The sequence below is a fragment of the Chrysoperla carnea genome, chromosome 2 (assembly GCF_905475395.1).
Source record: "Chrysoperla carnea chromosome 2, inChrCarn1.1, whole genome shotgun sequence".
NCBI classification, from domain to species: domain Eukaryota; kingdom Metazoa; phylum Arthropoda; class Insecta; order Neuroptera; family Chrysopidae; genus Chrysoperla; species Chrysoperla carnea.
This window is the reverse complement of record NC_058338.1, coordinates 56785479-56806018: the sequence shown is the minus strand read 5'-3', so window position 1 is coordinate 56806018 and position 20540 is coordinate 56785479. Positions and strand designations below refer to the sequence as shown.

The window sequence follows — 20540 nt, the reverse complement described above, 5'->3', positions numbered from 1 at the left end:
AGTTTCGCCTAAAACATGTAAAATACATTCTTAAAAGCAGCTCTCAAAAAAAAACTCATTGAAACCAATCATCGGTTTGATAGCTTTTAAGGGTTGATAAAGGTAAGTTTGGTAATAAAGAAAATTTAGATTATAACCATGGCGCGGGAGTAAAATTTATTGAAATCGAATTTAGTTTTGACTTCGTAAAGTGTTAAAATTTATTTATTGACAACACAGTACTAGAAAGTGGCAATCATTTGCTATTGTTAAAAGGATCAATAGACAATTTTGTTTTTTGAAAATGCACTCCATTTGTAGATAGCTCGACGGTTGCAAACTTCTAGACAATTTTATTTTACATATTGCGAAGTCAAAAATTTTCTGTCAACATGACAACACACTCGAGCCACGGTTAAAACCACAATTTTCTAAACTACCAAACTTACACAAAATGATAATTATCACGGAAATTTCGCTTCATTATGAGCTGATGTTCTATTTACTCCGAATAATTCTACAAAGTTAAATTCATAATTGGTGTTTTTGATAATATAAGAGCATAGCCATATCAGCTTTTGTACCGAAGGGGGAGGAAAAACGGAATTTTTTTTAAATATTTTGACAAAAAAACAATAGTTGGCAGCGACTGTGATCTTCTTCGCTTTCAGTAGGCCCGCCATGAATAAAATTTATACATGTAGAGATTGATTTAAAGAATTTTCTTGTACAAATATACAAATACAATTTCATTTAAAAAATTTGAATTATAACACCAAAAAGCAAATTAATAAAAATTTATTAATAAACTAAATTTAATTTACATGATATTTAAAATGAATAATGAATAATAAAAATACGTAAATGTTCTTTATTTTATAATTTATGTATGAAATTTATTTTTTTGAAAGCATATCAACTAATTGCTTGAATGCTTGTACTCCTTTATTGTTAGCTTCTTCATAGCCAGGTAACGATTTAATTTTTGCGAACCAACGGGACACATTTTTATATTGTGCAAGATCATAATCCATTACTTCAAATGTGGATACAGTAGCTCCCAAACATAAATCAGCAATTGTTAATTGGTTACCAGCTGCATATTCAGTTTGTTCCAAGAATTGATCCAAGAATTTGAATGCGTTGTTAATTTTTTCCAATTTGGTTGGATCTCTAGGTGCTCCTCCAAATATGGATGGATACTAGAAAAAAATTATAAATAAATTTAGTTTATGTTAAAAATTATAATTAAATCTATAAAAAGGCACAAATCTAGAAAAGATACAAAAGCTATAGGTAGTTTAAGGTATATAGAGTCAATTTTCGAACACAGGGCTTAATACGTACTTCGAGAAAAAAAGTTAGGTCCTTCAATTTTAATCACAGAAAATTCTAATCATAAGTGAAAATTTTTATTTTTTTACACTTTGGTGTTTGGGATTCCGTGTATATTGTCTATGTATTTTTAGATTTTGTGCCGCTTTGATCTACACTCAAATATAATATTCTTTATTTTGATCAGTGTGTGTTTGAATAAAAACCTTTTCTCAAAGGAAAAAAAACAATTACAGGGCCCTTCTTATAATTTTTTTTGGCATTCAAATAATCAATTAGGCTTCTACGCAATAATTCTCCTATTCCGTGGCTTTTTCATACACAATTCTATCTTATTACTTCGATTTTTCGACTTGTCTAAAGAGGCCTTCATAAAGGAATAGTCTATGATTCTCTCTGCAATTTTATAATAAAATTTTAACACGAACGATTAATAATTCATAAAATTTCATTGTATTCCACAAGAAAAGTTATCCTTGAGAGGCGGAAGTTTTAAATAAGAAGTATGAAAGTCAATAGTTTATTTTTTGCTGAATAGTGAATATGGCTTTCGGAATAATCGTAAACAAATCGTCGCTTTTTTCGCAGTTTATATATAGCCTCTAGAGACATTTAATATACTCTAATATTATTAAAATACTTACATAATATTCAGCAAATGAGTTATATAAAGTTCCCATATCAAAATATAATCGAGCATCAACTAATGCACGTTTTTTAGCATCTTTTGGATAAAGAGAATCATCTTTTCCATATTGGTTGACCAAATATCCACAAATTGCACGACTATAAAAAAAATATTTCATATTAAAAATATACAAATTTCTAAACATTATATTGCGTGATTGAAAATAATTTTTACATATTAAAATTAAAATTACGTTTAAGTAATTACACTAATGAAACATTCAATGACTCACCTTTCCCAGAGTGCAAAACCATTGTCGTCTAGTGTGGGAACGCAATGTTGTGGATTAATCTGTAAAAATGAAAGTAAAATTTATTTATATTTTTTGTATATTTAGATAATTTACTAAATTATACCTAAACTTTTTTTACATTTTCAAATTTAGTGAATCTAAGAATAGATCAATGCAATAAAGATTAACGAAACTAGATTTTTTTAAATCCATATTTGCCATAAGTGTTTGTTTTTTACATTCAGTAAATTAGTATTTGCTCAGAGTTAGTTTCCAACTCCATAACGAAATACCAAAAACAAACAAAAAATCGGGTTTATTTGATTATTGTATTACTAGATTTTGAGATATCGACTAGACTATGCATAGTAGTGATATCCGAGAGCAAATTTTTCAGCCGATATCTGAGGAACTTGTCGATCAAACACCTAATGACCAGATATTCGTGACTTTAGATTATTCAGGGAGTTACAATCCGAAATTTAAAAATTCACCTTGTGTTACAATTAAATTATTAATTTTCGAAATATCTCCAATATGGCCCAAAATAAAAACTTTTTGTATTAATCATATTTTGCTGTTAAATTTACCCAACATAGTGAGCTTCATCAAATTCCTAAAAAAAACCTATTTGTTATTTGTTCGATTTTTTCAACGGGATATTTTTCCAAAGTCTTTTAAAAAATTTGTAAAAATTGAGTAGGTAATTTTTTTTCCCGCTTTGGATAAAAATCATTTTTTAAACCATTTATGATAACTGGACATGTATAATATAATATCTCTGGGGCAATATCACGAAGCGACCTGTGATTTTGCCCCTGTGGGGCAATATATAATCGATATTTCAGAAAATTTTTTTCAATCGCAAAATATACTATATTTTTATATTTTTTCAAGTATATGATATGTCCAAATTCACAAGAGCTGAGGTACAAAAAGTAGGCTACTACCTTGCTTTAAATATTTTATACGTTTTCAATTCAAATATACCTATAAATAAATACCTAAGCTACTTATGAAATTTCCTGCTACAATAATTATTATAATATTTTTATTACCTAACAAATTATTTAATATTTCCATTTTTTTCAACCAATAGAATATCTTATTATGGCACTCAAACAGTTTACACTGACAGCACCGTCAATAAAATACATATTTCAAGGTGACTTTCTAAATAAATTTAATAAGATACCGGCAGCCTGTGTATTTGGAATTCATTTTAAAATTAATAACTGCCTACAATCCGAAGCATAAACAAATGAACCCTATGTCGACAAACTACCAAAACAACTTATTTTTTTCTTAAATATCGCGTGTATGAATTTTTATACTATTGTGCAGTTTCTTCGTGTATTATCGAAATAATTTCGGTCGATATCTCAGAATCTTCAAAAACATTCAATTGCAAAATGAAACAGTAAATAGAAAATTCAATGCCAGTAAACTCCAGAAAGATCATATTGTTTTATCCGAAGTCTTTTAGATCCTCACTTATAAATACAATATCAAACGGCTATTAGCCGAGCCTGTTAAGGCGTCTTAACTAGCTTTGACTACTGGCTGAGAGGTTGGAAAATTAATGTCGCGGGAAATTGATCACACTGTCTTCGCTTGGAGAAGAACGAAGTAACTCACACCATAAAATTAATTGCACGTTCGGATTAAGTTTAACAAATAAATAAAGATAAAAAATATTGATATGAGTGGCCTCTGTTATAGACGTGGTCTGACAAACGGAGGTTAACCCCATTATTATTATTATTATTTATAAATATTTATAAATACAATATCCTTGCTGAATATACTGTTTACTGTCCACCGAGTATGACAGTGCTTTTTAAACAATATACAGAAACAAATTGTTTGGGGGTGAAACGACCTCGAATTTAGGTTACACATGCAAACGAATCAATATACAAAAATGCATAATCATGAACTCTGAGTGGTACGGTTTAACACACTTAACGCTTATTCTTTTTTTTGTCAGTTGGTTATGCTTCAACAATTTTTTACGCTTTTTTTTTTGTTAACCTTCATATGTTTATATACATAGTTGGCTATATAGTTTTATTTTACAGAATGTATCAGATAAAGATGATAAAAATCTGGTAAAACAAATAAAAACAGCGACGAGTTACTTATCAGAAAATTCGTTTTTTTTTTTGAGATATGAGCCTGGAAAACCGAATAAAAAAATTTATTTTTCCCATTAATAGAATAGTGTGCAAGGTTATACACCTGCCATAAGTTTTTAAGTGCCCATAACTTGGATGTCTAGAGTGGTTTGCATCTAGAATTTACGCTAAACTATGTAATCATTTTGGAAAAGGTGTTACATAAAAGAACAACTCTTAATAACCGATTGTATGCAGCAGTCAGTAATCTATAGCGATTCTACTAATATTGTCTGCTAAAATATTGACCAATCTTTTTGAAACTCGTTGCTTAATACAGCAGCCATAGTACACAGGGAACGAGTGTAAAAAACAGCCGGAAAAATGAAATCCAAAATTGTCCTAATCGTTTTAATTGGTATTTGGGCAAATTCATTTTCAATGGTTGCTTTTATCTTAATAATTGTAGCTGACCTTCTGCTATAAACATTTTACTTGAAATGCCCCACAGAAAAAATGAATTTTCTTTGGACTGTTCTTTCTTCTCCAAATTAATCTCGCAAATAAATAATTGTAAATCTAATTGGTAAATCTCGTTGAAAATTCACCAGTATATACATATTTTTAGGACACTCTGTATATTCATTAATTTTGTTTGAATGACTCATGAAATTAAGTACATCAACAAAAAATTTTTATTAATTAATATAAATAATTATATTGAGTAAAACTAACCTTGACGAATTCTGGTTTAAGGTGTTCACCTTCCATAAGATTAAGGTGCTTGAGGTTTAGTTCCACCCCTAATACTTTTGCGGTTAATAAAACATTGCGGCATGGTGAACTGCCAGGTGTATAATAAAAATCGAGACCCATTTTATCTGGAAAAAATACAAACACAAATTATTTCAAAATAATATGGAATTCTGGCGAAACAGTTTTTCAATTGTTTTCATTGTCATATAGGGACTAGGTCAATTAAGAAGTACCAATGAAAATTACATATCTATCTCAAAGTTGTGCTACTTAAAAGGATATATTCACGAAACTAAAATCCGTTTTAACTTTTCACAAATAGCAGGCGGATTTTATTATCTGTCTTATTGCTTTGTGGTGCTATCCTTAAATTTTACAGAAAAAAAAGACTCTAGCTTTGGACTATGTCTACATTAATTTTTTTTACTTATTTTAAATAATTATTCCAAAAAGTAGGTACACGTTTTACAGAAATTACTGTTTATGGTGTTGGCGCCGGGCAGTACCTATATAAAGTTTTTACTTTTTACTATTGCAACATATTCCATTTGGATTAAGCAGTTTTGGTTATATATCAAGGTATAGTAATTTTAGTCTTAAGTTTGTAATGCTTAGAAATATTGATGATACAAACTTTGGTATAGTTATGGAAAATTTTGGTAAAGTTGTTCATAAAATCATTTAATTAATTCATTTACGTTTGTCTGCCCATCCGTCTGCCCTCTGTCTGTGAGCACGATAACACAAAAACAAAAAGAGATATCGAACTGAAATTTATACAGCGTGTCAGGCCGTAAAAGTGGGTTTGAGTTTGTCAACTTCAACATTTAAGATTCTAATTTTGAAAAATTATACGTTTTTATGAGACACTATAAAAATTTACACGTTCTGGTAATTTATATAATGATTTTCTACGTTATTTATATACAAATCTCTACAAACAAATTAACGGGCATAATATGTACCCTATTTTAAAATTTCTCAGAAATACACCGATAAAAATATTGAATTTAACAAATGTATATAATAACTTCGACCTCAAGCATAGTTCCTTTGTTTACATCAAAACAATTACATGCTTATAGTATGTAAAAAAAAATGAAATTCCGAGTAGTACACCCATATTTTAGAAAATTGTATACACTTTCGTAACATAATAATTATAATTATTTGTTACAAAACAAGTATACAAGATCAATGAACTCAAAATGTTATTTAACATATAACTAAATAACTAGGTTTAAATAAAAGTATCTATTTTATTCTATAAATGTTAATATGTATCACATGAAATTATTCTGAAAATCTGTACTGCAATGTTATTTTTATCATGCCATGTTAGAGCTAGACCTTTCATGATTATTCCGTTAAAATTATGAAAACATGTTCTAAGTAATTTATGATAATTAAATTCATAAGAAAATATCGATCCTTTACATGAAATGTACTCTGCTCAAAAAATTTAATATGGACACTACGAATTTCTTGTACGCTTATAAATATATTAAAATGGATTGAAGAATAGCCAAAATAAATATTTCAATTTAAATCTGAAAATTCAAAAATAGTAGAGCCCATTTAGATGTCCAAAATCCAAACAGTTCTATATCAAATACACTTACAAATACGCTCGTCACACAAGAAACATGTCAAAATAAATTCAGAAATACTCGATGAATTGATTTCATCAATTCAGGCATAAATTGAAAAGCTTCTTGAAAAAAGTAAAATCGATTACAATTCTTTCTTTACTTAGAAATATTAATTGCCGAAATATTATTTTTTACAAGTGAAAAGTAAGTTTTTGGCACGACATACTTTTAAAATTTTAAATGAAAATGATATTTTACTACGTAAATGTTAAAAAAATGTTAATAAAAGCTAAAAAAATTCCTTCCATAGGGGAAAAAATCTTCTAATTCCATTTTTTTTTTGCTAATTTAATTAGATAATAAAGAACTAATAAGGAACATTACTTCGGTTCCTTTACCCAATTCCTTAAGCTTTGGCTAGTTAAAAGTTAAATTTCAAAATAATTTTTTCAAATATTATCGATTATCATGCATTTGGGAAAATTGAAATAATAGTAACTAGCTCGAACCGTGGGGAATTCCGATCCCATGCTACCGGTACCCGTGGCTGTAAATAAATATCAACTTAATTGTTTGAAGTAATATTAGGAGAACAGGTTTAAAAAATATTTTATATAAAAATAGCTTAATAGTTGTGAAATATCTGTTGTTCCGGGTCAATGAAGTCCTTTGTATTAGGAGAACATCTATAAAAACTAACATGTTTGCCTAATAAACTTATTATTTAAATATATTTAAATTTATGTATTTTTTTCGTTCAAATTATTTGCCTAGTGTGTTTTTTCCTAATCGGCAAATTTTTAGACCATGAGCATATTTTTCGTCAAACCTAGACATAATAAGCTTGAAGATGAGGATCGAATCATGGAATTTGATAAGGAAATAAGATAAGGGTAGGACAGAAAAATACTTGCTAGTAATAAATATATATAGTTGTTAATAGGTATTAAAATTTTCCAGCGTTAAATATCAAGCCTCTACGAAAAATTTCCTCTTTTATGTAAAGAATTTTTAAACTTTGAACTTCGCAATTAAAAATAAAAATAAATTGTATAATAAGTAATTCGTATGTAGGTATATACCAGGTATACATTAGAAACAAAATCAATCCAAAATTATCCATAAACACAGGTGTAAAACATCAGACTAAGTAAATTATTAAGATAAGTAAATCATTGTGATCTGATTTATTTACGCTTCAAGCGATAAGATTAATTAAAAAAATAATATTTGCTTATAATTTTTATTTCGAATGAAATTATATTTTTGAAATATAATTATCAAGATGCAAAGGATTAACTTCAAGGATTCTATTTGAATTATCTCTACTTACTATTTTACTAAAGCTTTCCAGATGTAGAACAGTAGTGAGGAAACGAAAGTCTTCCTAACTTACAGTATATTCGTTGATACGATATTTTTCCTTGCGCTTCCACCAAATTTATATTTGGGGACATTTATATCGATTTAATATATTCTAATGGAATTTATGTATGTGACTCAAAAAGAATTAAAACATAAAATAATATAAAGGATTCTGAAATTAAAACTTTAAATATCCAAAATTCTGAAGCGATGTTTAACTTAATTTTTTTTTTAATTATCAAAATTTTGATTAAAGATTTAAAGTTAAACATAGGTATATGTTATTAACTTTTTGATTAATTTAATGAAAATTAAAGTTTAGCTAAATAATTTAAATTAAAATAAAAACTATTTTACCTTATATAAGTTTATAAAAATATATATTTTAAAATTTACTAATACTGATCACTCTACTCTCACTTCACAATTGAAACTGGTTTGTTGACTAAACTGTTTGCCGGTTTTATATATATTATACTTATTATGTTTATTATTATCTACATATAATTTGAGTTGTTCCTTTTTGATTCGAATCAGTCAGATATACATGCAATATGTAGCTATATTTCCTTCAAGCATTATAGTCGTGTCATTTTAGCATTTCATTTTTGTACCTAAACCTATCGAGCCAGATTTCTTTTAATATGATCATATGAAAGTCCATATATCGGAATCAACAACTAACTTTTTGCCGCTAGATAGTTTTGGCTTTTATGGGCCCAATAGGAAAATCATTAGAATCCATTTATGAGGTGATTTTTGAAAATTTTAAAACTAATAAATATGGGCCAGAAACGTATACTCGGGGGTTTTCGAGGTCTCTGATCACTACTCCGAAATCAGAATTTCGATATTATCTCCCCTCTTGGGGTAATTTACCTCGCTGGTCCAAAATTGCAATATTCTGTAAATATTCAACAAAATGGATAAAAAAAGGATACTCAGGTGTTTTTGGGGTCACTAAAGTTAGAATAAAGATGTGCTCCCTCTCTGGAGCTATTCGTCTCCGCTGCTGCAAAACAGCAGGATTCTGTAAATATTCGACAAAATGGGCCAAAAAAGTATGCTCGGGGGTTTTTGGGGTCACTGATCACGATTTGGAAGTTAGAAGGGGATTATACTCCCCCCTTCTTGGGATTTTTAGGCTTCGTTGACCTAACACAGCAATTTTCTGTAAATATTCAATTTGGAACAGCGGGGCGAATTACCCTAGGGCGGGGGGAGTATATCGAAATTTTGACTTCAGAATAGTGATCAACGATCCCGAAAACCCCCAATTGTACGTTTCTGGCCCATTTTGTTGCATATTTTCAAGGTTTTGAAATTTCCAAAAATCACCTCAAAAATGGATTATAATAATGAGCTTTTTTGGCCCATACCAATGGCCAAACTTTCTAGCGGCAAGAAGTTAGATTTTGATATATGGACCAAAAAAAGAAGCTGGCCCGATAGGTTGAGGTACATAAAAATTCTTCATTTTAGTCTTTTTTGATCTAAAATGATTCGTCTATTATAATTAAGATAATTTAAAATGATTCTATGACGTCATTATGATGATTCTATAATATTTTGATTGAAATATGAAATTTCATTCATTTTTGAATCATTAATGAGTGCAGGTAATTCAATGTCTTAACAGGTTTTGGCTCAGAATGATTCAAAGCCAATATTAGGTATTATAAGGAAATTTAAAAAAAATGGAAATACCAACAGATAAAACAAATATTTGGAAGTAACATGACCATATTTTTATTTAATGGGTAGTTTATAGGAGATAAACAAGCAAATATTGAATACCAGGAGTAAGAAAGAGCCTCATTTCAAATTTTCTTCATACTCGAACTTCTTTTCGATTTTTTGTCCCATTTTCCTAGATCAGTTTTTAACAAAAAAAAAACTGATCTAGGAAATTGGGGCAAAAAATCGAAATTAATTTCGAAATATCCTAGAGTTATCATTTTTTATCGTGGATAATATTTATATCGAACTTTTTGTTTTAGTAACGATGGCTTTGATAATAGTGTTGTCTTTTCTTTTTAGGAAGTCCAAGCGCTTTTTACTTTTAAATGAAATTCAGTTTCCAAATTTATGGTCTTTGATCTTTATGGTCTCAGTTGGTGTTCTGCTGGCTACTGCATATTTTGTAAATGTTTTTGAAATTAGAACCTAATATTGTAGTAGATTTCTATGTGTTCCCAATCAAGAACGTTTTGGAGAAAAAAATAAAGATGGTCAAATCAGGAGAATGTCGACAGAGGCTATACCGAAATTTACATGGTAACCTTATTCGACAGTCTCGGGATATTTTTCTAGGGATTAGTTAAACTTAAGACTGTCTCCGGAAAACAAACCTGTTACTTCAGATCGTAATTTAAAAAGAAATTGTCAAACTGAGACAAACTGCTTAAAAGTTTCACTTAAAAGTTATTTTTAAAAAAATGTTCGAAACATATAAATCACCCTGTATCTAGTTTGTAACATACTTTTTGCCATTGAAACAATTTCAGGGTTGGTGTTCCAAAAAATTGAAAGGTAAATCCAAAATGATTAATAATTTTATGGAATATTTTACTATCTACAAAATGTGAATCATTTGTAGATAAATAGTCATTATCGTCAGTATAAATATATAAAATGACAACATAACAAACACAAAATAACAAAATTACAAAATAACACTATATTAAAACATTTCCCAAATCGTTTGCTTATTAATCTACATATAATTCGCGATTGTGACTTACGGTAAGACTTACAACATTGATTCATTTGGTTTTATATAACTTTGTCATCATCAAGCTGTTAAAAAACAACAACTTCCGCTTATGAAATATTGTGTTTATTTTATCATTTTTAAACATAATTTTGGTTAATTGTTTTATTTCAATTACTGAACACTGTTTAAAATTTAGGGATTTTCATAATAAAAGGTTCATAAAATTAAGAACAATCATTTCTTGAATATTTATATATTTTGATGGGAATATTTCATTTTCAAGAAGCTTGAAATTATGCTGTTTTTTTAATTAATATTTTCTTTTTCTCAAAAAGAATAACAAGTTTTCTTTTAACGACAAGAAAACGGGATTTTAAAACATTATACAATTAAGAAAATTTTTTTATCGTACATTTCTGTATTAGGAGGTATACGGAATATACCCTGTGTTTTGATCCGATAATTCTACCCTGTGCGGACACCGAAAACAGAATAAATTCTGCCTTTTCTAGCTCTTCGTTTTTTTATGGACTTTATACCGTATAGCTTCTACTCATTTTAAAGTAACACCACTGTGTATTATTGGATTTTCTTTGTTTTTATATAGATGTTTAACGGTATTATAATAATTAATAATAATTTTTTTGTAATATGTAACAATAATTTATCCTTGAATTGAAAAAAAAATTGTAATATATAATTAAGATAGCAGCCTACTTGAAACAAAAAAAAATTTGAACAGGGATGTTTACGAAAAAAATATTCAAACAAAAGTTGTTCTATCTCTAACGGTTTACAAGATGTGTTCTACGGACCCAAGACTCAATTGACCTTTGTTGCTCATTTACGAACTCAATCTCACTTTTTACGCCACGATATCTTGTTTTTGATTTAGCGTGCTTACAGACAGACGGACAGTCGGAAATGGGTTAATTAGGTGATTTTATGAACACCTATACCAAAATTTTGTTCGTAGAATCAATATTTTTAAGCGTTACAAACCTGGGACTAAACTTAGTAAACCCTGATATATTTCATATATTAAATGGTATAATAACAAAATTTAGGTAGATGAGATATATAATATAATTATGACTAAATTGACTAAAATTAGAAAATTAATTGCGGTTGAAAAATACAATTAATTAACACATTTTGTTGATAGGCAACGAACAAATAAGTTTACGATAAGATAATGTTTCTGTCTAATTAATAAACCACAAAAGTGGCAGAATATGCATAAAGCATCATTTTTTTTTTAGATTTTCATACTTTTCTATGGTATTGCATAACATATAATGAAAAAACCGACTCAAATTGGTTTTATTATTATTGCAAAAAGTACAGATGGGCGTACAAGTAAATATTAAGGGGGTATTCTGGTCTAGAAGCCTTTTTAGGTATCCAAGGTTTAGACGATACAGAGATTTATAAAAAAAGATTCCCACCCAAATTTCAAAGGAATCGGTCGAGTAGAACTTGAGATATCATAAGGGCGGAATATTTCTAAATTCAGGCTTAATTGTATAGTAAGTTTTAATGAAGTTTACTATAAGCAGGTATTTTATTCAAATTATTTTATAAAATACATAGGGGTCCGAGTAGTCTATTTAAGGTATGAATATTCTTGGAATTCCCAATTAACTTAATCAAGTATTAATAATTATTATAATAGCAGTTAATATTTATATTTAATTTTAGAAAAATTAAAAAAATTTCAAACGCTAAGTAGCTCGATTAAAAGTACTATTTAAATTCATACAAAATATTAAATTTCACGTTTTATATTTATTTAAAAAGGAGAATTTTTAATTTGATTAATTTAGGAAAATTCCATACAGAAGCGATGATACAAGTTTAAAATTTAATGTTTTATGTTTATTAAGAAGCTAAAAATAGTATATATCTAGGAAGCAAAAGTAAATAATGTCTCAAATCTCATGTTCATGGGCGAGAGCAACAAACATGAGATCTGAGACCTAATTTACTTGCTTCCATGGTGTTTATAGGTACTATTTTTCCGCCGAGCAAAAGTAAATAATGTCTCAGATCTCATGTTCATTGCCGAGGGCGACAAACATGAGATCTGAGATATTCTTTGCTTGCTTCCATGGTGGCTGCCATTTTCCGCCTCGCCTGGTGACGGAGGCGGAAAACGGCAACTTCGTTTAGCACAGCCTGGCAAAAGTTGACACTTTCTGTCCGGAGAGAAGAAATAGTCTATTACACACTTAGAAGTTCGTTAGGAATTAGAAGTTCATTATTGCCCGAGGCGAAGCCGAGGATGACAAACATGAGATCTGAGACATTCTTTACTTTTGCTCCCTGGGTGTGTAATAGACTATTTCTCCTCTCCAGACAAAAGTGTCAACTTTTGTCCCGATGTGCTTAACGAAGAAGCCGTTTTCCGCCTCCGCCTGACACATTCTTGCTCTCGTGTTATGTATAATATTTTTCTCCGCGGCGGAGACGGAAAGCGACATCTTTGTGGGAAGCGGAAACTTTTACATAGTGGAGGTGAAAAAAATTTTTTTTTTTTGCATTATTTTAGGAAAATTTTTTAAACGTACATTTTAAATAATAATAATAATAATAATAATGATTTATTTATCTTCTTTTTTTGTTTACAACAAATGTAAATTTGCACGCATGACTGACACACCTCTCAAAGTGCTACTTACCTACAGATACCTACAGAATACCTACAATTTGTTTATTAATTTAATTCAATCAAGTGTTATTGAAAAGTTGATTTGGTTTTATAAAATTAAATAAATAATACATTAAAATGTAATAAATTAATATGCAAACAGTAAACGAAGTCATTTGTTATGCATGAAATGATATAAATTAATACATGATTAAGCAAGCAAACTTTATTGTGGAACTGTGGAAGTAGATATTTAGTAATGGCTATTGTCGTTTGTTTAACAATAAAACTTTCGATTTTGTTTTCTTAATTATATTTTAACATTCAATATGGAACACCGTCAACTGAAAACTGTTTTGTTCGTATTAAAAACACACTCAAAATTTTGAGTAGGAATGAATGGGAATTAATCCAAATTAAAGATTTTTTTTTATTTCCATTCATTTCGATTCAAAAATCGCTTTATGCTATTTACAGCTTTGGGAAAAAATTACCTTCGTTTAAAATCCATTCCCAAATATCGACCAACGGCAAACTAAATCCAATCAACGACCTTTTCAAATTTATTACCAAAATTAACCTAGCTCCATTAGGTTTCATGAATGTGGAGGCCTGGTGCCGGAATTAAGCACATAAGTGATAGCTAGCAAAAATCTGACACCACAGCTGAAAAGAATGGCCCAAAAATAGTGGGTTTCAAAAAAAATTCCAATATGATCGAATCAAATTTGCTTGTGTTATCAAAAAAATCGAATTTTTTGACCTTGTGACGTCATCAGAATCCAAAAAATTATATTTTACTCTATTACAGTCAAATTTTATCCAATTTTGATAAACCAAGTATGTAATCGTATTAAATTTGGACCATACTTTTCTAATTATTGATCAAAATTAACCTAGCTCTATTAGGTTTCAAGAATGTGCAAGCCTGATCTCGAAATTATCACCAGATTATGACATGTATAATATTAAAAATTAATGAGCTCCTTTTACATGATTCTTTACTAACTTTTTGGCGGGCACCGGTGGCGGGTACTACTAATTAATCAGAAATTCAGCTTCCGATATTCAGCTTCCGATTAAATTGTATTCTAAATTTGGTATTCCGATATCATAATTTTCGTTTCCAGTTCATTGCGATTGAAATCCATTCCAAATTATGAACAGGAAATATAGTTCCAACTTCATTTTTTATTCAAGTTAAAATTTATTATTTCTTATTTGTTAAAATTCAAAATCGAAAATGAATTCCCTTTTCGTTTTCAACCTGAATTCATTGAACAAGCCACCCCTGCGTTTAAACAGAGCTTACAATTTCTATTTCTATTTACTGTCGCGGCTTGACACGGAGGCGAACATCAAACAACAACGAAAATGTGCAAGTATCGAATAGGTATACAACAACACGTAATAAATGCATTGTATTTACTTTGCGATGTTATAATCTGTTTCCATGGTAATTTCCTATTTTCGTTGTTGCTTTGTTATTCAACTTCGTAACTGGACTATAACTATAATATACAATAATTTAATAATTTAATCAAGTGCGGTTCAAACTCGCACACGAACGGCTCGGTTCATCGTATAATATACAACATTATCTTTTTTTATTAAAATATACTTTGCGAAAGAAAAAAATACCGATGGGTACTCTAAAATCGCACTTAACCGGTTTAAAACACTATACTTTTTATTAAATACTTTTATAAAAAAAAACTTACGATACCCTAAACTCGCACTTGACTGATTTTTTATTTTGTAAGGTCATCTATGATTATAGACAAAAACTAAAGAATTTAATTCGAGTGTATTTTTAAGATCGCAGCACCGCGATACTAAGAAAATGCACTATTTATTGGGTCACCAAGCTGATCATTTTCATTGAATAAAAACATTGTAGAACGATTATAGCATTTTTCGTATAAATTAGAATAGGTAGTAGTTTTTCGTATCAACTTGCGTGTTTATCGTTTAACTGTGTTTATCGTGCATTTTTTATTTATAAACTTAGTGTGTATTTTTCGTTCATAAACTTATAAGTTAATTTAATATAACATAAATTTATCTTAGCATAGCATAATTATGACGAATTATACAAAGGTTACAATTAAAATCGGTAGATAGAGTCTTCCTTAGTAAGATTGTGTCCAATAATAAAGAATCATCGCGATTAAGTTAATGTTAGGAATATTAATAAATTTATTAATCCATGCTCTTTGAGATTCCAATTGTCCATAGTTGGTTACTCTTCGAGTACGAACGGAACCCTAGAAATGAGTCATATACATATTGTATATTTCATTTATTATTTAATTGTATCCTATAAGCAGTAGTATTGTTAGTAATTACGTCCTTGAAGGCATTTTATTTCTCGGTTACATTCGTTCTGTAAAATATGTTGACTGTTTTTTGCAAGTCATTCATTACTTCAGCAATATTGCAGTAGGTGATTTTGCTATTTTTATGTATTATACATTATTAAAAATATCTTAAGTGAATAACAACCACAGAATAATATATGATAATAAAACTCAACAAAACCGATGAATTGTGGCTGGACAGGAAATTTATTTGCAATAAAATGTAGTATTTAAGCAGTTTCCGCTAAATTGATAGCAACAATTCATTATCAAATATGTCCCTCCATTCCTTGATCGCGTATATCTCTTCAAGTTTCGTAAATTACTAATTTTCTTAATTATTTAACAAAGTTAATGGTGCTTCGTAACCAGACTGTGGTTAAGAGATAGATTGCAAGCTGTAATTGAAGAGTCATGTCTATTCGAACACTAATCAGAGCAGATTACTCTAAACAAGTTTACTAGCTACTAACTTAAACCTATTATACACACGCAGATTTTATTACAAATTATCTACTGATAGTTAATATAGCTAGTAGGCAAAGACTGGCGTACGTTTACATTAAGTAACTAGTAAACTCGCAAGCTAGTAACTTATAAACTGGCTGAGTATAATCCTTTGAAAATTCACTACGTATAATCTAAGTTTTAAATGAGCTTAGAAATCGTCTCTAATAGAACTTTTCATTTGAAAAAAAATGATTCTTTATTGTTTCGGACAGTATGTCAAAAAAATAATGTGATAAAATGAATAACAAATATTTTATACCTTTTTCCAAATTATTACTGTCTGTCGGAAACAATAATGAATGGAAAGGTTTATTGAAAGCAATACCTATACTTTTTTTTCAGAGAAATGAAATTAAGAAAGACTTATTAATTCCTGTGTCAATAGGCTTTTTAGAAGGATATTTAAAAAAATGATCATCACACAAATTCATTTAGTTATGTGTAGAGCATGTCGAAAATTGAAACACAGCTTGGTAAGACGACGTTACGCAGTTTTATGAGATATATGTCAGAGAGTAGTGCGGATTTATGTATGGTTATGCGGATTTATGTCGTCGTTTGCATACCCTGATTTCATAAAAACTCACGGCGTACAAACTTTGGTGTCTCACTATACATAAACCTTCGTTACTCACTCAAATATTAAAAAATTTTTCAGAATGATGAAAGAATTAACAAAAATTCTAATAAATCTTAAAATATATTAAATTTATTGCTTTATTAAAAATACAAAAATATTATTTTAATAACCTGCTTTTAAATTGACCAAATTCTTGCGCTGGTTTACCATTGGCTTCTTCATAAACAGGTATTGCTTTAATTTTACCAAACCATTTGGATACATTTTTATATTGTGAAATATCATAATCCATTACTTCATATGTGGCTACGGTAGCAGATAACGTTAAGTCTGCAATTGTTACATTATCTCCAGCAGCATATTCATTTTGTTCTAAGAACTTATCAAATAATTTAAAAGCATCGTCCATTTTATTATATTTTGATGGGTCTAATGGATCTTTTGAACCAAAGAATAATTGTGGATACTAAAAGTTAAATTTTCTTATGTAATGGACATCAATAAGGTTGTAGATGTCTCAAATTTAAAACTAGTAACCTAAGGCATATACCTAACTTCAAACTTACATAATACTCAGCGAAAGCTGCATATAATGTTCCCATGTCAAAATACAACCGTGCATCAACGAGTGCCCTCTTTTTAGGCTCTTTTGGATATAAAGAATCATCTTTTCCGTATTGATTCACCAAATATTGACAAATGGCGCGACTAAAACAAATCAAGGCACTAATAAATATTTGCAATTAATTAAAATTATAATGTAAAGAAGGATTTGATAAAAAAAAATTTATTCAGATTGCTGAGTTATCTTAAAATTCATAAGAAACTCAGTGAAGGTGAGAGATATCTTTGGACTACCAACTTTTTGAAGAAATTTTACTTTTGAAAGTAGCTCAACGTTATTATGACTTGAAGCGATTATAAAAAATCAAAATGACGAAATTAAGATTCAAAATTCCGGGATAGAGCGTTAGTTGCCAGCTCATGCATTATTTAGTACGTTTTGAACTTTTAAAGACTTAAATTAATAAGATATAACTTAAGAATTAAAAAACTTTGTTGGTATATTTTTTAATTGCTACTCTAAGCACTCGATATCTTATCAAACAAGTTCATCAAACGCGTTGCGAAACGTATTTAACGAACAATGTTTTCTCTTGATACTCTTTCGCTCTACCATGCAAATTGAAATGCATTTGACGAGGTAGGTTTGATACTTTGTTAATATTTGTAATCGAAGGAAAGAGTTTTTTTTTGAAAGGAAAGGCAAATTAATAAATTGTAAGAAGTGTAATAAAACATTATTAGTATATTATAGGTACAACTAGTGAGCTAAATTGTCAATTGCACACGAGAGTGGAGTGAATGGAAGAATATTTACCAATCGAGTGGTATAAGTTCTGTGTTTAATGACACATAACGAATTACCAAAATTGATATACCGTGTGAAAAGTGAATTTAACGCACTAGGGTGCAGAAAACAGAGCAGAACTAGAGTACTTATGCTGTATGAGTGGTTAAACATTAATAATATGGACACTAAATTACCTTTCCCAAAGTACAAAACCGTTATCATTCAATGTAGGAATAACATGCTGTGGATTTAACTGAAAAAAATTACCATGAAATAATTAGAATTTGTTATTATTTACAAAAATGCAGGAATATATACTTAATGATTCATTCTATTCAAAAATTTCAACCAAAATTTAATCTAGTTTTAAAAAATTACTCTAGACATACTATCAAATAATTACACACACAGATCAAATAATTTCTCAAAATTTGGTAATCATGTAATCATCAAAATATCGAGAAATTAACTTTCGAATTTTCAACGGTTTTTTTCCTACTCAAAGGAGAATTCATAAAATATCATGTTTTAACTGCGACTGTATTAACGATGGAGACAAAATGCTCCATGGTGTTAACCTTTATTAGAATTTTTAAATGAATAAAAAGGAATATAACTTGTTACTCCCATCAAATTAGATGAAATCTCATATGATTTACTGAATTTTAGGTGAATAAATGCCAATAACTGTAGATTAAAAATTTTCATCAGCACAAAAAAAAATTATTATTATAAACAATTTTCTACGTTTTTCCACAAATTTTTGCAATTTTCTCGACTAATATGCATTTTAGAGAAAAAATAAATTGGTCCAAAGTTAACGGGCGTAAAATATTCGATCGATTTGTACCTATAAACTTTTTCTTATCTTTCAAATTTTCAGAAAAATGTGCATCAATATACAATTTTCTGTGTTTTTAGTGGTTTTTTTAATTTTCCTTAAAAACTGCTTTTGAAGGCAAAAATACTTTGAGTAAACATTTTTAAGCATAAAATTTCAAACCGATCAGTATATTTTGAATGATCCTTATCTTTCACCTTTTCGAAAAAATCGATATTTAAATAAATATATGCGAAGTATACCTTATATACTTATGTTTGTTTTTCGCTCTATCTAGTGGTGAAAATTATAAGCCGGAAAAAACTCTGTAACTTTTACTCCAAGTATTTTCTCCCTAAAATGTATAGTTTTTAAGAAAAGAAAAACAAAACCAAAAACATGGAAAATAAAAATTGTACATTGATGCAGATTTTTTAGATAATATGAAAAATAAGAAAAAGTTTATATATACAAATCGATCGAAAATCTAAACCTGTAAAAAAATTTACGGCAAAAGCTAACATTAGCAGGGGGTGGCATTGCTGCACCCAAAACTTTATAATAATAATAATGATAACAGCCTAAAATATCCCAACCACTGGGTAAACTAATATGATGGGAGTAGATTTTCGGTTTTTTTTTTTTATAAATACTTAGATCCGCGCTTGTGTTCGATTAACTGTTGTATTAAGTCAGAAATCTATACTTGAGTTGTTTTGTTGAGGCCAACATTTAAAAAAACAAAGTAAATTTTGTTAATTTTAACGTACAGTTTAAGTTAAGTAGTTTGATCTTTTAATATTGATTTAAAATAACTTATATTTAGCAAAAATATAAATTCGAATCAACTCAATTGTACTATTAGACTCGAAAACACATTTAAGTTTAAAAAGTTGGCCTCGAAAAAACAACTCAAGTAGGTATATATCATATCTAATAAAACTCATCAGTATTATCTATTTAGAAAATAATTAACATCTCCAGTTTTATAAAGCAATCGCCAAAACAGATTTTTATACTCAGGAATAATAAAAATCAAGTTACCTTCACAAACTCTGGTTTAAGATGGTCATCTTTTTCAAGATTGGTAGGTATAATATTTAATTCAACTCCTAATAGTTTTGCAGTAAATAAAACATTTCTACATGGTGCACTTTCCGCTGAATAATACAAATCAATACCCATTTTAGCTACAAATAAAAGATAGATGATAATCAATATTTAGTACTTATTCAACTGCTAATGAAGCTTGAAATAAATAAATTTGAATTTTACAATTCTTAATATGTATTATGTATATGTGTATAGTGACTGATTCATTGATTAGGATTGATTAATTAACATTATATAACCAAAGATTAAATTTAAGTATTCATAAAGAAAACATAACTTGTATAATTAATAAAAAATTTGCTAGATACTAATTGGAAATTCAATAACTTAAATTGTTTTAAAATTTGATTTAAAAAAAAACTATTATAGTTAA

General features: G+C 28.7%; 1 protein-coding gene across 1 annotated transcript; it reads right to left on the bottom strand.

Moving 5' to 3' along the window:
- Window positions 1-822: 822 nt before the first annotated feature.
- On the bottom strand, window positions 823-20297 carry LOC123292798 (glutathione S-transferase E14-like). The gene is made up of 8 exons (XM_044873513.1): window positions 20099-20297; window positions 18429-18487; window positions 17447-17588; window positions 17055-17346; window positions 5087-5232; window positions 2235-2293; window positions 1959-2100; window positions 823-1181 (listed from the first exon to the last, which is right to left on the bottom strand). Exons 1-8 carry the CDS (start codon window positions 20237-20239, stop codon window positions 876-878), a joined length of 1287 nt encoding a protein of 428 aa, XP_044729448.1. The 5' UTR covers window positions 20240-20297; the 3' UTR covers window positions 823-875.
- Window positions 20298-20540: the final 243 nt, after the last annotated feature.

Coding starts and splice junctions, on each gene's coding strand:
- LOC123292798 (XM_044873513.1), bottom strand. CDS start 20,239: ATGGGTATTGATTTGTATTATTCAGCGGAAAGTGCACCATGTAGAAAT. Junction 17,589..18,428: donor GGTTTTGTACTTTGGGAAAG/GTAATTTAGTGT, acceptor GATTTGTTTTAG/TCGCGCCATTTGTCAATATT. Junction 5,233..17,054: donor AGAATTTGGTCAATTTAAAA/GCAGGTTATTAA, acceptor TATTTTTTCCAG/ATAAAATGGGTCTCGATTTT.